The 14,646-nt window shown below is 41.8% G+C and overlaps 1 protein-coding gene across 5 annotated transcripts in view; it reads right to left on the bottom strand.

The window, feature by feature from the left end:
• Window positions 1-8,775: 8,775 nt before the first annotated feature.
• AHSP (alpha hemoglobin stabilizing protein) overlaps window positions 8,776-14,646 on the bottom strand; it is a 28,918-nt gene continuing 23,047 nt past the window's right edge. For 4 of the 5 annotated variants that reach the window (XM_036896760.2, XM_036896761.2, XM_057487178.1 and 1 more), the window contains 3 exons: window positions 9,596-9,695; window positions 9,354-9,432; window positions 8,776-9,136 (listed from right to left, as the gene is read on the bottom strand). In XM_036896760.2, the coding sequence (XP_036752655.2) occupies window positions 8,933-9,136; window positions 9,354-9,428 (279 nt within the window). In that variant the 5' untranslated portion in view covers window positions 9,429-9,432; window positions 9,596-9,695 and the 3' untranslated portion in view covers window positions 8,776-8,932. Of the gene's footprint in view, window positions 9,137-9,353; window positions 9,433-9,544; window positions 9,696-14,646 lie in introns of all 5 variants that reach the window. The other variant, XM_036896763.2, reaches the window with a different exon arrangement.

Genomic DNA, 14,646 nt, shown 5'->3' with positions numbered 1-14,646 from the left:
TGGTAGAATTTCAATCTTTTGGAATTCACTGAGGCTCTTTTTGTGGCCTAGTATGTGGTCTATTCTGGAGAATGTTCCATGTGCACTTGAGAAGAATGTGTATCCTGTTGCTTTTGGATGTAGAGTTCTATACATGTCTATTAGGTCCATCTTTTCTAGTGTGTTGTTTAGTGCCTCCGTGTCCTTACCTCTTTTCTGTCCAGTGGATCTATCCTTTGGGGTGAGTGGCATGTTGAAGTCTCCTAAAATGAATGCATTGCAGTCTATTTCCCCCTTTAGTTCTGTTAGTATTTGTTTCACATATGCTGGTGCTCCTGTTTGGTGCTTATATATTTATAATGGTATATCCTCTTGTTGGACTGAGCCCTTTATCATTATGTAATGTCCTTCTTTATCTCTTGTCACTTTCTTTGTTTTGAAGTCTATTTTGTCTGATACTAGTACTGCAACCCCTGCTTTCTTCTCACTGTTGTTTGCCTGAAATATGTTTTTCCATCCCTTGACTTTTAGTCTGTGCATGTCTTTGGGTTTGAGGTGAGTTTCTTGTAAGCAGCATATAGATGGTTCTTGCTTTGTTATCCATTCTATTACTCTGTCTTTTGATTGGTGCATTCAGTTCATTTACATTTAGGGTGACTATTGAAAGATATGTACTTATTGCCATTGCAGGCTTTAGACTCATGGTTACCAAAGGTTCAAGGTTAGCTTCTTTAGTATCTTACTGCCTAACTTAGGTCGCTTATTGAGCTGTTATATACACTGTCTGGAGCTTCTTTTCTTCTCTCCCTTCTTATTCCTCCTCCTCCATTCTTTATATGTTGGTTGTTTTGTTCTGTGCTCTTTCGTGTTTCCTTTAACTGCTTTTAGTGGGCAGTTGATTTTATTTTTTGCCTTTAGTTAGCATTTGGTTGGCCTGCTTTCTTTGCTGTGATTTTATTTTCTCTGGTGACATCTATTTAGTCTTAGTAGTGCTCCCGTCTAGAATAGTCCCTCTAGAATACCCTGTAGAAGTGGTTTGTGGGAGGCAAATTCCTTCAACTTTTCCTTGTCTGGGAATTGTTTAATCCCTTCTTCATATTTAAATGATAATCATGCCGGATACAGTATTCTTGGTTCAAGGTCCTTCTGTTTCATTGCATTAAATATATCATGCCATTCTCTTCTGGCCTGTAAGGTTTCTGTTGAGAAGTCTGTTGTTAGCCTGATGGGTTTTCCTTTATAGGTGTCCTTTTTCTTCTCTCTAGCTGCCTTTAAAACTCTGTCCTTGTCCTTGATCTTTGCCATTTTGATTATTATGTGTCTTGGTGTTGTCTTCCTTGGGTTCTTTCTGTTGGGAGTTCTGAGTACCTCTGTGGTCTGATTGATTATTTCCTCCCCCAGTTAGGGGAAGTTTTCAGCAATTATTTCTTCAAAGTCACTTTCTATCCCTTTCTCTCTCTCTTCTTCTTCTGGTACCCCTATAATGTGGATATTGTTCCTTTTCGATTGGTCACACAGTTCTCTTAATATTGTTTCATTCCTGGAGATCCTTTTAGCTGTCTCTGTGTCAGCTTCTATGCATTCCTGTTCTCTGGTTTCTATTCCATCAGTGGCCTCTTGCATCTTATCCATTCTGCTTATAAATCCTTCCAGTGTTTGTTTCACTTCTGTAATCTCCCTCCGGACATCTGTAATCTCCCTCCAGACTTCATCCCTTAGCTCTTGTATATTTCTCTGCATCTCTGTCAGCATGTTTATGATTTTTATTTTGAATTCTTTTTCAGGAAGACTGGTTAGGTCTGTCTCCTTCTCAGGTGTTGTCTCTGTTATCTTTGTCTGCCTCAAATTTTGCCTTTTCATGGCAATAGAGATAGTTTGTGGGGCTGGCACGAGTGACGGCTGGGAGAACATAACTTGTTGGTTTGTGGCCTTCCTCTCCTGGGAGAACAGTGACCTCTAGTGGCTTGTGCTGGGAAGCTGCATGCAGATGGGGCTTCTGATTCTTGCCCAGCAACTATGGAGTTTATCTCCACTGTTGCTGTGGGCGTGGCCTGCCTCAGGTTGCTGCTCCAATATGGTGGAGCCACGTCGGAGGGGAAATGGCCGGGAGGCTGTTTATCTCCGTGAGGGTACTCTGAGCTGCCCTGCTATCCAGGGGTTTAGGGTGCCCGGAGTTCCCTGCTGCTGGGCTAAGTGTCCCAGGACGTTTCCATTTGGCTGTGGGGTCCCTATCCCTTTAAGACTTCCAAAAAAGCACTCACTTTTCTTTTTCTCTGGGGCACTGGCTGCAGGGACCTGTTCACATGTCTTACTGTCCTGTTTCTCTGGTTTACAACATCCCACGCATGCACTGTCTGCACTCTGGTGTGGATGGCTAGGGCTGGGTGTTTAGCAGTCCTGGGCTCCCTCTCCCTCCCTGCTCCTGACTCCTCTCCTCCCACCAGGAGCTGGGGTGAGGGGCGCTCAGGCCCCACCAGGCCGCGACTTGTATCTTACCCCCTTTGCGAGGCACTGGGTTCTCGCATGTGTGGATGTAGTCTGGCTGTTGTCCTCTGTCTTCTGGCCTCTCTTTTAGGGAGAGTTGTATTTGTTGTATTTTCAAAAATATATGTGATTTTGGGAGGAGATTTCCACTGTTCTACTCATGCTGCCATCTTGGCTCCACCCCGGGTCAAGCCTTTTTAATCAGAGAGTTTGTATTGAGGCCAGGCTTGTGTGAAGAAGATAAGACACTTCTTTTTCAGGGTCTAGGGATTAAATTTCTCCCAGTTCTTTAGAATGCATGCCAGAGGCATGTCTGGCTTTAACCTTGAAGAGGAAGCTCCCATCCAGAAGAGAGAGAGAGACTGGTGTGTGACACCTGATCAGCCTTTCTCTCTGTGAGGGTGTGACCTCGCCTTAGAGCCTAGGTGACAGTGGTTAATCACCTCCTCTGCACGGCCTACTGCATTTAACCACTCTTTACCAGCATAGTCTGCACCTTGCCTTGATTTCACTCTTGCCTTCCCACTCAGTAAGAGTTGCTTCAGAGCCCTGAATCTAGTGGGAACCTCACTAGTATGCTCTTACTTTACATTTTCTGGGAGTCTTGATCCAGACCCTTGTTTCTCTGCATGGGCTTTAGCATAGTACGCTCAGCATCATTTCTTGAGAGACTCCTGTCTGTCCAATAAGTACAGGCTCTGTGTGACCTCTCGCTGCCAGAGCCTTGGTCAGAGCCACAAGCCTGTTCCAATTCCCTGGAGGCTGCAGAAAAGGAAATGCCTACACCCAGGATGACTGCCTCTAATGAAGGGAGAACAATAGAATAGAGCCATGGCTAGAGTTTAAACAGGGCAATTTACATGTACTTTTAAACACTAGTTTCTGCCGCTGCCTGGGAATTATCCTGCTAGCCGCCCACTGTAAGAAATCTTATCTGTGAGACTATAGGTCAGGGGTCACCTGCAACTCTTGCATAGGCAGCAGCCAAGCTGGAGATTCACTCGGCACCATCGAGTCAATCAGCTGGAGCTGAGATCCAAGTACCACTGTCTACTAGTCTGGTCTACCCTTGGAGTCCTCAAATTAGGATAGTAAACTAGGAAATTGGCTCAGCCACTCCCTGACATTACCATCCATCCAGAGGCGGGGGATCAAGGAGCAGCAGACACCAGAATACCTTTCACCCAAGACTTAAGACTGGTAGCTGACACTAATTGTCTTTTAAGTGGCTAATGGGTGCCCTGACACATTTTTATGAGATAAAAAGTACAGCATTTAGTCAGCAGTAAGAGCAAAGTGTGGATCTCCTACCTTGCAGTGGTGAGCATTGGGTTCCATGAAATTGATGAAGTTAGAAGAGAGTTAGGAACACCCCTTTCCCCACTGAGAGGCCAGGGCAGCCTGAAGAAGCAGGCTGGAAGTCAGAGACAGAGACAGAGAGGCCCTCCTCATGGATACCCACTTGGGCTGTCAGGGTCTGATACCAGACATATGGACCTTTGAGAAGCCGCTGAAGTGTAGCCTCGGCCTAGACTCTCACAGTTGCCCACAGCTTTCCTCAGTAACTCGCATCCAAGGAGATGCCTCTGAAAGGGAATCCTGGCCTCCACTCAGGTGACTTTCCCAGCTCCCAAGGGAGATGGGAGATCCACTGAGGGAAATGCAGGGGAACCTGTCACTTGAGACTTTGAGATCAGCAGCCGGGCTAGTCCCATTTAAGTAGCTGATGAGTGCCTGATATTGTGTGTGCCGTAGATGGCTTCCATCTATAAGAACAGTGAAAGAAAAGGCAGGCTTGGATGCCGATACTCATCTCTGAAGTTATCCCAGATGAGCCCCCCAAATGATGCTGAGGTTCTTGTTTGCAGAGTCAAAGAATGAACTTAGAAAACACCCAAGGTAGGAGTTCCAGGAGAGACTTTTACTGAGAGATACAGTGAGAGGACAGAGCTCCTGGCTGACACCAGGAGGGGACAAGAGAGCCTATATTGGCGCATTGTCTAGGGGTTTTATAGGCAGTTGAGGATTTGGGGGAACCAGGTAATGGCTTAGGGGTGTGGACTTATTAATTGATCCCTGAATATTTGGAATTAAAACACAAGCAACTTCCTGCTCTGATGATTTCTCCCTGAGATACAAGCCTCTTGGTCTGGGAGCATATCAAGCAAGGTGGCCTGCCCAGCCCCTAAGGTGGGCTGAGGTATTGTTTGCTAAAGAGTAAGTTAAGAATATTACTTCTTAAACTTCTTTGATGTTAAAACACAATCTTATCTTTAAGGTGGAATCCTTCTTGGCTTTTACTATGCTGTTTACAGCTGTGTCTGCATGTTAAATTAGTTGCCCAGTTTGCAAATCACCTCATCAGATCTGAAGGAGGAAAAACAGCACATAGGTCTGGGCCTTTAGCAACCTAAGGTGAATCTTACACATGATTACAAATGATTAGAATAATCAAAACATGTGCTATTCTTTATCTTGGGAATATTAGCTAATCTTACTGTAGAATGACTCTAGAGCTTACTGTTTAACAGAGAGTTTTGGTAGGACAATTTCGTTGCATGTAGTTACATTGCTCTGACTGTAAATATCCTGCCTTGATTTTTCCAGAGGCTGTCATCATATTCTGTCTAAGCTCATGGTCCCTGTCTCAGAAGGACCCACAGTCAACAGGGCTGGGAAGTACCTGAATGGCTTTCACTATCAGCCATCTGGGTTATTACCATGTCCCAGAAAAGAAACACACATCTTGGATCTGGGTTCCATTTTCCCTAATGCTTCCAAGTTAGTTTGTTACTACCTCACCAGAATCACACCCATGGCTAAGGCACCAGGTGCTGAAGGGGGACCTGCTCCCCTCTCCAAGCACATTCTGTCTGTAGGAAACAGTCGCTACTGTGACATCATAGAATCTGCAGGGAACACTGCTGCTCTTGCAAAGTCCTCCACCAGAGGGCTTGCACTTCCCAGTCCTGGAAAGCTGCATCGTCTTAGGCAGCAAACATTATGGGTTCAGTCACATGTATGGAGAGCTCTGCCATGGAACATTCAAATGTGTGAGACCCCAGCACAAGTTCCAAACTACCTCCTGCATCCATCCAGGCTCACAGGCCTCTATTCCCCTGGGTCCTGGTCAGGGATCCAGATGAAATTCAAGGGTTATCTCACAGGGTTCTGAAGGGTGCTGGGTTAAAGATTTGGATTTGCTCAGGGATTTATATTGTGGTTGATGTATGAGATTCATGCTTAGTGAAGTCACTAGCTCAGTTTGGGCTCGATAGCAGTGGTTATTAGGTTTTGGGTTTCCCTCCATGGCTTCATGTTGCAGAATCAGGTTACAAGCTCAGAGATTAGGGTTCAGTCTTGTGGGTTCATGGTTTCTGGGTTAGGGTTATGGTGACAGGGTACAGGCAGTGGTTAAAGTTCATGGTTTAAGTTAACATTCAATGTAGTTTTGATTGTTAGGATGAGGGTTAGTGCTAAGGTTTAAGGTAAGGGTTAGGGAATTTGTGTGTGTGTGTGTTATGGTTAGGGTTAGAGTGGAGGTTTAGTATCTGGGATAGGGTAAGATTTAGGATTGGGGTAGAGTTAGGCACAGTTTTAGAATGAGGGGAATCAATTTTAATAGGGAAGACACTCTCCATGGTAACTTATGCATGATATTGTCAGTGAGACTAAATTACAATGTGGAATTCTCTGAGCCATAGGAAAACAAACAGGTCACCTGTGGGTCATGGCTAATGTGATCATGTGTTCTGGGTGATGGCTAGATCTTGAATTCGTGTTTGATAAGTGGTTAGGTTTAGTGTGGATTTATGTTTTGGTTAGAGCTAGGATTGTGGTTTATGTGAGGGATGGGTTGAGTCTTTCTTTCAGCTAACAGTGAAGATCAAATGAGGGTGAGTTTTGGATTAGGGCAAAGCTTTGGCTTAGGTATAGCATCAAATTTTGTCTTTGCTTGGAGTTAGCTTAAGGAGATAGGGTTAGCATCAGGGTTCTGTTTGAATCTATGTCCAAACAGAGGTGTGGGTGAGGCTTAGGGTGTGGGGTGAATGGTGATGTTTAGGGTGAGGATGAGGAGTAGTCTTTAGGTCAACCATTCCTATACTCATGTTCCGTGGGTATTGCTGGGCTCCGAGAGCTGCTATTTGTCATTTTTCCCAGAGACATTGCTTTTCTAGGAATGTGGCCACAGTACAGCAAAAGAGCAGGACCCATGTTTATCAGGATTGGAAAGGACATGAATGGCTTTCTCTAACAGCCATGTGGGTTATTACCATATCCCAGAAATAAGCACACACCTTGGATCTGGGTTCCATTTTCACTAATACAGCCAGGGTGATCAGCTCCCACCTCACCGAAATCCCACCTGTGGCTGAAGTACTGGCCCTGAAGGAGGAACCTTCTCCCCTCACCAAGCACATTGTTGTCTTTAGAAAACAGTTGCCATTGTGATGTCATGGAATGTGCAAGCAAAACTGCTGCTCTTGCAAAGTCCTTGACTAGAGGGCATGCACATCCCAACCATGTGAAGTTGTATCATCTTAGACAGCAGACATTAGGGGTTCAGTCATATATATGGAGAGCTCTTGCACAGTATGCCCAATTGCGTGAGCCCTCCACACGAGTTCCACCCACACCTCCTGCTTTCAACCAGCCTCACAGACCTCTATTCCCCTGGCTCCTGTTCAGGGATCTGGATGAAATTCAAGGGCTGAATCTCAGGGTTCTGATGTTCTGGGTTAATGTTTTGGATTTGCTCAGGGATTTATGTTGAGGTTCATGTATGAGTTTCTCACTTAGGGGAGTCAGACCTTGGGTTGGGTTTGGTTGCAGTGGTTATTAGGTTTTGGGTTTCCATCTAGGGTGTCATGGTGCGGAATCAGGTTTGAAGCTCAGGGCTTAGGTTTCAGTCTTATGAGTTCAGGTTTTCTGTGTTAGGATTACAGTGACAGGGTTCAGGTAATGGTTAAGGTTTAGGAATAAAGTTAATATTCAACACCGTTTCAATTGTTAGGCTGACAGTTTGGCTGTTTTAGGGTGTTAAGCATTTTGTGTGTGTGTGTGTGTGAGGGTTAGGGCTAAAGTGACATGTGGGTGAGGGTTGGTGTCTGGGATAGGGTAAGAGTTAGGATTAGGGATAGAGTTAGTCACAGTTTTAGAATGAGGGGTACCAGTTTTAATGGGGAGACTCTGCAAGGTAACTTATGCATGATATTGTCAGTGAGACCAAATTACAACATGGAATTCTCTGAGCCATAGGAAACCAAACAGGTCACTTGTGGGTCATGGTTAAGGTGACCTTGAATTAGTGTTTGATATGTGGTTAGATTTAGTGTGGACCTCTATTGTAGTTAGAGCTAGGATAGTGGTTTATGTGAGGGATCAGTTGAGACTTTCAGTTAACTGTGAAGATGAAATGAGGGTGAAGTTAGGGATTAGGGCAAAGCTTTGGGTTAAGTGTAGCATCAAATTGTAGCTTTCCTTGGATTTAGCTTAAGGGGATAGAGTTAGTGTGAGTGTTCCGTTTGGACCTATGTCATCAATGAGTAGTGGGTGAGGCTTAGGGTGAAGGGTGAATGCTGATCTTTATGGTGAGGGTGAGGAGTAGTCTTCAGGTCAACCATTCCCATGCCCATGTTTCCAGGGGTATTGCTGGGCTGAGAGAGCTGCCATTTGGCATTCTTCCTAGAGCCCCTGCTTTTCTGGGAATATGGCTTCAGTACAGCACAGGTGCAGGACCCAGATTAAACAGGGTTTACACACCACACCTGCAGCATCTTTTCAGAGCCCCTCCTCCCAGGCCCACCACTCCTGTCCTGGGAGACTTCCCCTGTGACCCAAGGCTTTAGGTAGAGATGTGCAGCCAGGTGGCCCCTCCTCATTCTAACACTTTCATTTCAATTTTTAAAAGCTCGTGAGCCTGGACCAGCCCTGATTCCATTCCAGAGTCCTAAAACAAGGAGGGTTACAGTCTAGAGGAAGAAGAGAAATGGGGTCTAGTGTGGGAATGACAGGTAGGGGCAACAGCAAGGTGGTCAGGAATCTCTGTTTCCTAATCTTGGGAACTGGGTCTGAAGGAGGAGGGAAGGAAAGGTTTTCCTGTCTGGAAAACAAGGGATGTGCTGAATCATTCACAAGATCGCTTCCAACTCTAAATCACAGTGATACTTCAACAGTGATACTGTTAACCTCTGCTCTAAGGAATTAAATTTCCAAGATCACATCTAGGAATCAAGGTTGAAGGAAAAGGGATCAAGTGCCTCCATAAGTCAGGAAACAATGAAAGAAGAGCAAAAGAGCCAAGAATACCAGCAAAACCAACATTGGTCTTTATTGAGGTGTCAAGGTAGAATAACACCATGAAGGAGAAGAGGCTGAGGACCTGAAGAACACAGAAACAGGATTTAAGGATTTCTTAGAGTTGCAGGCCTAGGTCTCTTGGCTAGGAGAAAGTCAGTGATTTGGGTGCTCACAAGGACTGCAGGAAGGCCCTGTATTTGGCCAGGAAAGGGGAAGACAGAGTATTTAGCTCTTGTTGAAGTTCCTGCAGAACCCTGTCCTGCTCTTGCTGCTCCCCCACTACCTGCTGCCTGTAATAGTTGATGTAGAAGTTCACCCAATCATCCACCATGGTCACCATAGCTTCTTCAGGGACAGGAGGATCAGGAAAAACCTGGGGGATAGGAAATATCATCAACAATATGATTCAAGAGTAACCCACAAACTCAAACTTCCTCTTTTCTCTGATTTGCATTCCCTGTCTCTCTCTAGCTGTTTCCATCAGCTCCACCATTTCTCTCCCAGCTCCAAATTATTATCTCTTCTCTGCCCTCACCCACTGCCCCCCAATCCTCTAGACATGTCCTTTGAAACATAGGGCCTGGGCTTACCTGCTGATTCAGCAGAACATTAAATTCCTTCATTCCTGTGGAAATGAGATCCTTATTGGTCTGCAGAAGGGCCATCTGCCTGGTTAGAGAAAGAGGTAGAATTTAAGTATCCTTTTCCCTCATCTCTTGGTATTTTCCACACTCCCCTTAAAGATCCTTAATGCTCTGCAAGACCACCTCCCCTTGAACACCTTTCAAAGCCTGCCTTGCTCTGAGATCATGTTTCTCCCAGGTTGGCTCACCTTCAGGTCCAACAGTTCTATGGATGTCTCACCCACAGTTTTCAGGGTATGTTTGTCCCTCTGTGCCAAGCTAGATGTAGGTGTGGAGTCAAGTGTCAACCTAAGAGGGAAAACGCCCTGCATTAGGTTCTGAGGGAGGGAGATATGTCAACCAGGGGAGGGGAAGGAAGGAGAGGTTTCCCTGAAGTTAAAAGATAACAAATTCAAGAAAAGGAGATAAGCAGGGGTCCCAGAAAACCAAACCAAGTACAGATCTTTGCTCTCTGCCCCATATCCCAGTGTCCAGGCTCCAAATACTAACAAAACTAACATTAACTGACCCCATTACATGACAAGCACTTTTTAAATTGAAATATTATTGATATACATTATACTGATGTCAGGTGTAAACAAAGTGATCTAACAATTACCTACATTACTAAATACCATGGTAAGTGTAGTTGCCATCTGTCAACATATAAAGATATTAGAATATTACTGACTATATTCCCTATGCTATACTTTAATCCCTGTGACTAATTTATTTTACAATTAAAAATTTGTACCTCTTTATCCCCTTCACCTGTTTCACTCATCTCACCACCCTCCTCGCTTATGGCAACCACTAGTCTGGTTTCTGAGTTTATGTCTCTCTCCGTTTTTGTTTGTTCATTTGTTTTGTTTTTTAAATTCCACATATAAGTGAAATCGTAAGGTATTTGTCTTTGCATAACAAGCACTTTCAAATCATCACAAAAATATTGTGGTAATTATTCTCCCAATTCATATATGACATATCAATAGCAGCTTACATTACAATTAGCATTTGTGCCAGGCACTGTTTCAAGCATGTATTAAGGTATTTATCCTTATTTTAAAATCCTATTAGGCAGTACTAATAATAGCCATATTTTTTCAGATGAGCCAGCCATCTCATATAATAGAGTAGGCACTGAACTCTACCAGGCTGCACTCCACAAGAATGGAGACACATTTGTCTTGTTCTCTACCTTATCATCAGGTACCCAACAAAGTGAAAATATGTTTTTTCTTCTTTTTAAATATTTTCCTACTGTTTTCTATTTTTAATAGATTCTTTTCAAATTTTAAAATCCACATATTAATTGAAATAAGTGAAACAAAACTATCATTTCCCCCCCAAAGAGTAACCAGCTTTAAAGATGTATTTCCTATCACATCTTTCTCCATTCAAAAACTAACAATCATAGGAAACCTATACACTCACAGAGGCTTTGTTGATTGTTTTTTGTTGTTGTTGTTTATAGCATTTTCTTAATTAACATACAGGAAAACTGACTTCTTTCTGGCGTACAATTTATTCATTTTAATATTTAAATTCATGTAACTGCCACCACAATCAGGATACGGAACACTTCCATCAACTCAAAAAACCCCTTCATGATACTCCTCTGTAGTCACCTCCACTCCCATCCCTAAACCCTGCCAACCACTGATCTGTTCACTACAGTTTGGTATTTTTGAGGATGTCCCATAATGTAATCATGTGCTGTTTACCACTGAGAATGACTTAAGGTTCATCCAAGTTGTTGCAAGTAGCAGTAAATTCTTCATTTTCATTGCTGAGTGTGCATCACATGGATGCACTGTAGTTTGTTTATTCATTCACCACTGAAGGACATAAGGATTGTTTGTAGTTTTTGGCAAGCATGAATAGAGCTATTATAAATATTTGTGAACAGATGTTTGTGTGAACAGATTTTCATTTATCTAGGGTAGGAAATATTTGTTGCCACTAGGAGAAAAAATTGAAATATAACCTGACAAAGAACATGTATACAGAATTTATAATAAACTCTTATAGTTCACTAATATGACAACTCAGTTTTTTCAACAGCCAAAGATTGGAACATGCACTTCACAAAGAAGATAACACAAATAGTCAATAAGCATATGAAAATATATTCAACATTAAAGGAAATGCACATTCAAGTGGCAACATGATATTACTACATGTCCACTACAATGACTAAAATTTTGGAAGACTGCAGTTGGTGAAGATAGGAGACAACTAGAATTCCCATACATTGCTAGTGGGAATGTAAAATGGTACGACCACTTTGGAAAACAACTTGGTAATTTCCTATAAAGTTCAACATACACTTACCACATGACACAGCAAATCCACTCCTAGGTATTCATGAGAAATGCACATACATGTCTACAAAAATACTTAAAATACTTACATCAAATGCAAATGTCCATTGCAACTTTATTCATAATAACCAAAAATTAGAAACAAATGTGCAATAACCAGTGAATGGCTATACAAATTGTGGTGTATTCATATAATAGAATACTACTCAAGCAGTAAAAGGAACAGATTAATGGTATTTATGACAACATAGATGAATCTCAAAATCATTACACTGAGCAAAAGAAGGCAGACATGAAATATTATATACAGTGTAATTCCATTTCTATAAGATTCTAGAATAGGCAAAAATAATCTATAATGACAGAAAGCAGATCAGTGGTTACCTGGAATCAGAATACAAGAGAGGAGATTAAAATGCAACAGTGCCTAATAGAACTTTTTTAAATAATGGAAATACATATCTTGATTACAATAAGCATTTTCATACACTGTTGGAGCGTAAATTGGTACAGTTTTTTAGACAGATAATTTGACAATACTTGTTCAACTTAAAATACATACATTTCAACCCTACAATTCTGTTCCAGACTATTTTAAAGAAATATTCATATTCAATACACAGAAAGTTCTGTACAAGGGAAGTTATACCAGTTTGCACTAATGAAAAGACAGAAACAACCCAAACTTGAGTTACTATAAAAGAAGAAATTATGGGAAATTCATGACATGCAGCTATTAAAATAAATGAGGTAGACACATATATGCCAATATGAAAAGCTCTCTAAGACAAAAGCTCTCTAACACAAGTTATATCAACTATAGTTAGAGCAGGTTACTAGAGGCTGTGAGTATGGGACTATGGAAATGAAGATTAAATATAAAATCATATATTTATCTCTTTCTGTGTGTGTGTGTGTGTGTGTGTGTGTGTGTGTGTGTGTGTGTGTGTAGAATGCTAAGCAATGTTTACTTCTGGAGATTTGTTCGTATTTGTTGGAAAATGGAAAGTGATGTCAAAAGAGACTTTGACCTTATCTATCTGTATTGTTGTTTGATGAATTCTTTTACAGCGAGAATGTATCTTTCTATTATTTTTATAATTATTTAAAAAATAAAAAATAAGATGGTGTAGTTCTAAAATCATTAGCATCACATTTGAGTCCTGCCTCAGTGCTAGAAGAGTAGTAGCTGCTTACTATTTGTTGAATGAATAAATGAATGTATAAATTTTCACATTTCAGTTCTGTAACCTTGGTAAAGTCACTTCACATATATAAGCCTCAGTTTCCTTCTCATGAAGGAGAAATAAAAATAACACTATCTTACAAGGGCTATTTGGAAAATAAATTCATTCATTCCACAAATAGGTATCTGGCACCTACCTAGTGCCAGGCACTGGTATATGGCACTGGGAATAAATCAGTGCCCAAAAAAAAGAGAAAAGAAGAAAAAGTTCTTTTCCTCCTGGAGCTTAGGTTCTAGTTGGGGGAGTGAGAGGATGAATATTAGGGGTGAAGTCTGAGAGATAGGCTGGGGCCCGATCTACAGAGTTTTGTGGGCAATGACAAGAAGATTGTGTGTTTATTTATTTATTTATTTTTATTAAGGTACCATTGACATACACTCTTATTAAGGTTTCACAAGAATAACAATGTGGTTATTACATTCACCCTTATTATTGAGTATTGAGTTTCCCCCATACCCCATTGCAGTCACTGTCCATCAGTGTAGTAAGATGCCACAAAGTCCGTATTTATCTTCTCTGAGCTATGCTGCCTTCCCAGTGACCCCACACGCATCATGTGCACCAACCATGATACCCCACAATCCCCTTCCCCCTCCCCACCACCCCTCCCCTCCATACTGCTTTCCACAATGGTTGAACTAGTTTACATTCCCACCACAAATCCCTTCTTGGAGTCTGAGAGTCTGCTGCTATTTTGATCCTTCGGTTTTGCTTCGTTGTTATACTCCACAAATGAGGGAAATCATTTGGTACTTGTCTTTATCTGCCTGACTTACTTCACTGAGCATACCATCTAGCTCCATCCATGCTGTTGCAAATGGTAGGATTTGTTTCTTTTTTATGGATGAATAGTATTCCATTGTGTATATGTACCACATCTTTATCTATTCATCTAATGATGGACACTTAGGTTGCTTCCATATCTTGGCTATTGTAAATAGTGCTGTGATAAACACAGGGGTGCATATGTCTTTATGAATCTGAGAAGTTGTTTGCTTTGGGTAAATTCCTAGAAGTGGAATTCCTGGGTCAAATGGTATTTCTATTTTTAGTTTTTTGAGGAACCTCCATACTGCTTTCCACAACAGTTGAACTAGTTTACATTCCTACCAGCAGCATAGGAGGGTTCCCCTTTCTCCATATACTTGCCAACATTTGTTGTCCCTAGTCTTTTCTATGTTGACCATCCTAACTGGTGTGAAGTGTTATCACACTGTGGTTTTAATTTGCATTTCCCTGATAATTATTGATGTGGAGCATCTTTTCATGTGCCTGTTCAGGCCATCAGAATTTCTTCTTTGGAGAACTGTTTGTTCATATCTGCTGCCCATTTTTTAATAGGGTTATTTGCTTTTTGGGTGTTGAGGCATGTGAGTTCTTTATATATTTTGGATGATAACTCCTTGTTGGATATGTCTTTACAAATATATTTCCCATACTGTAGGATGCCTTTTTGTTCTGCTGATGGTGCACTTTACAGTACAGAAGCTTTATAGCTTGATGTAGTCCCATTTCTTCATTTTTGCTTTTGTTTCCCTTGCCCGAGGGGATGGGTTCAGGAAAAAGTTGCTCATGTTTATAGTCAAGATATTTTTGCCTATGTTTTCTTCTAAGAGTTCTGTGGTTTCATGACTTACATTCAGGTCTTTGACCCATTTTGAGTTTACTTTTGTGTATGGGGATAGATAA

The sequence above is a fragment of the Manis pentadactyla genome, chromosome 10 (assembly GCF_030020395.1).
Source record: "Manis pentadactyla isolate mManPen7 chromosome 10, mManPen7.hap1, whole genome shotgun sequence".
NCBI classification, from domain to species: Eukaryota; Metazoa; Chordata; class Mammalia; order Pholidota; family Manidae; genus Manis; species Manis pentadactyla.
This window is presented reverse-complemented; position numbering and strand designations above follow the sequence as displayed.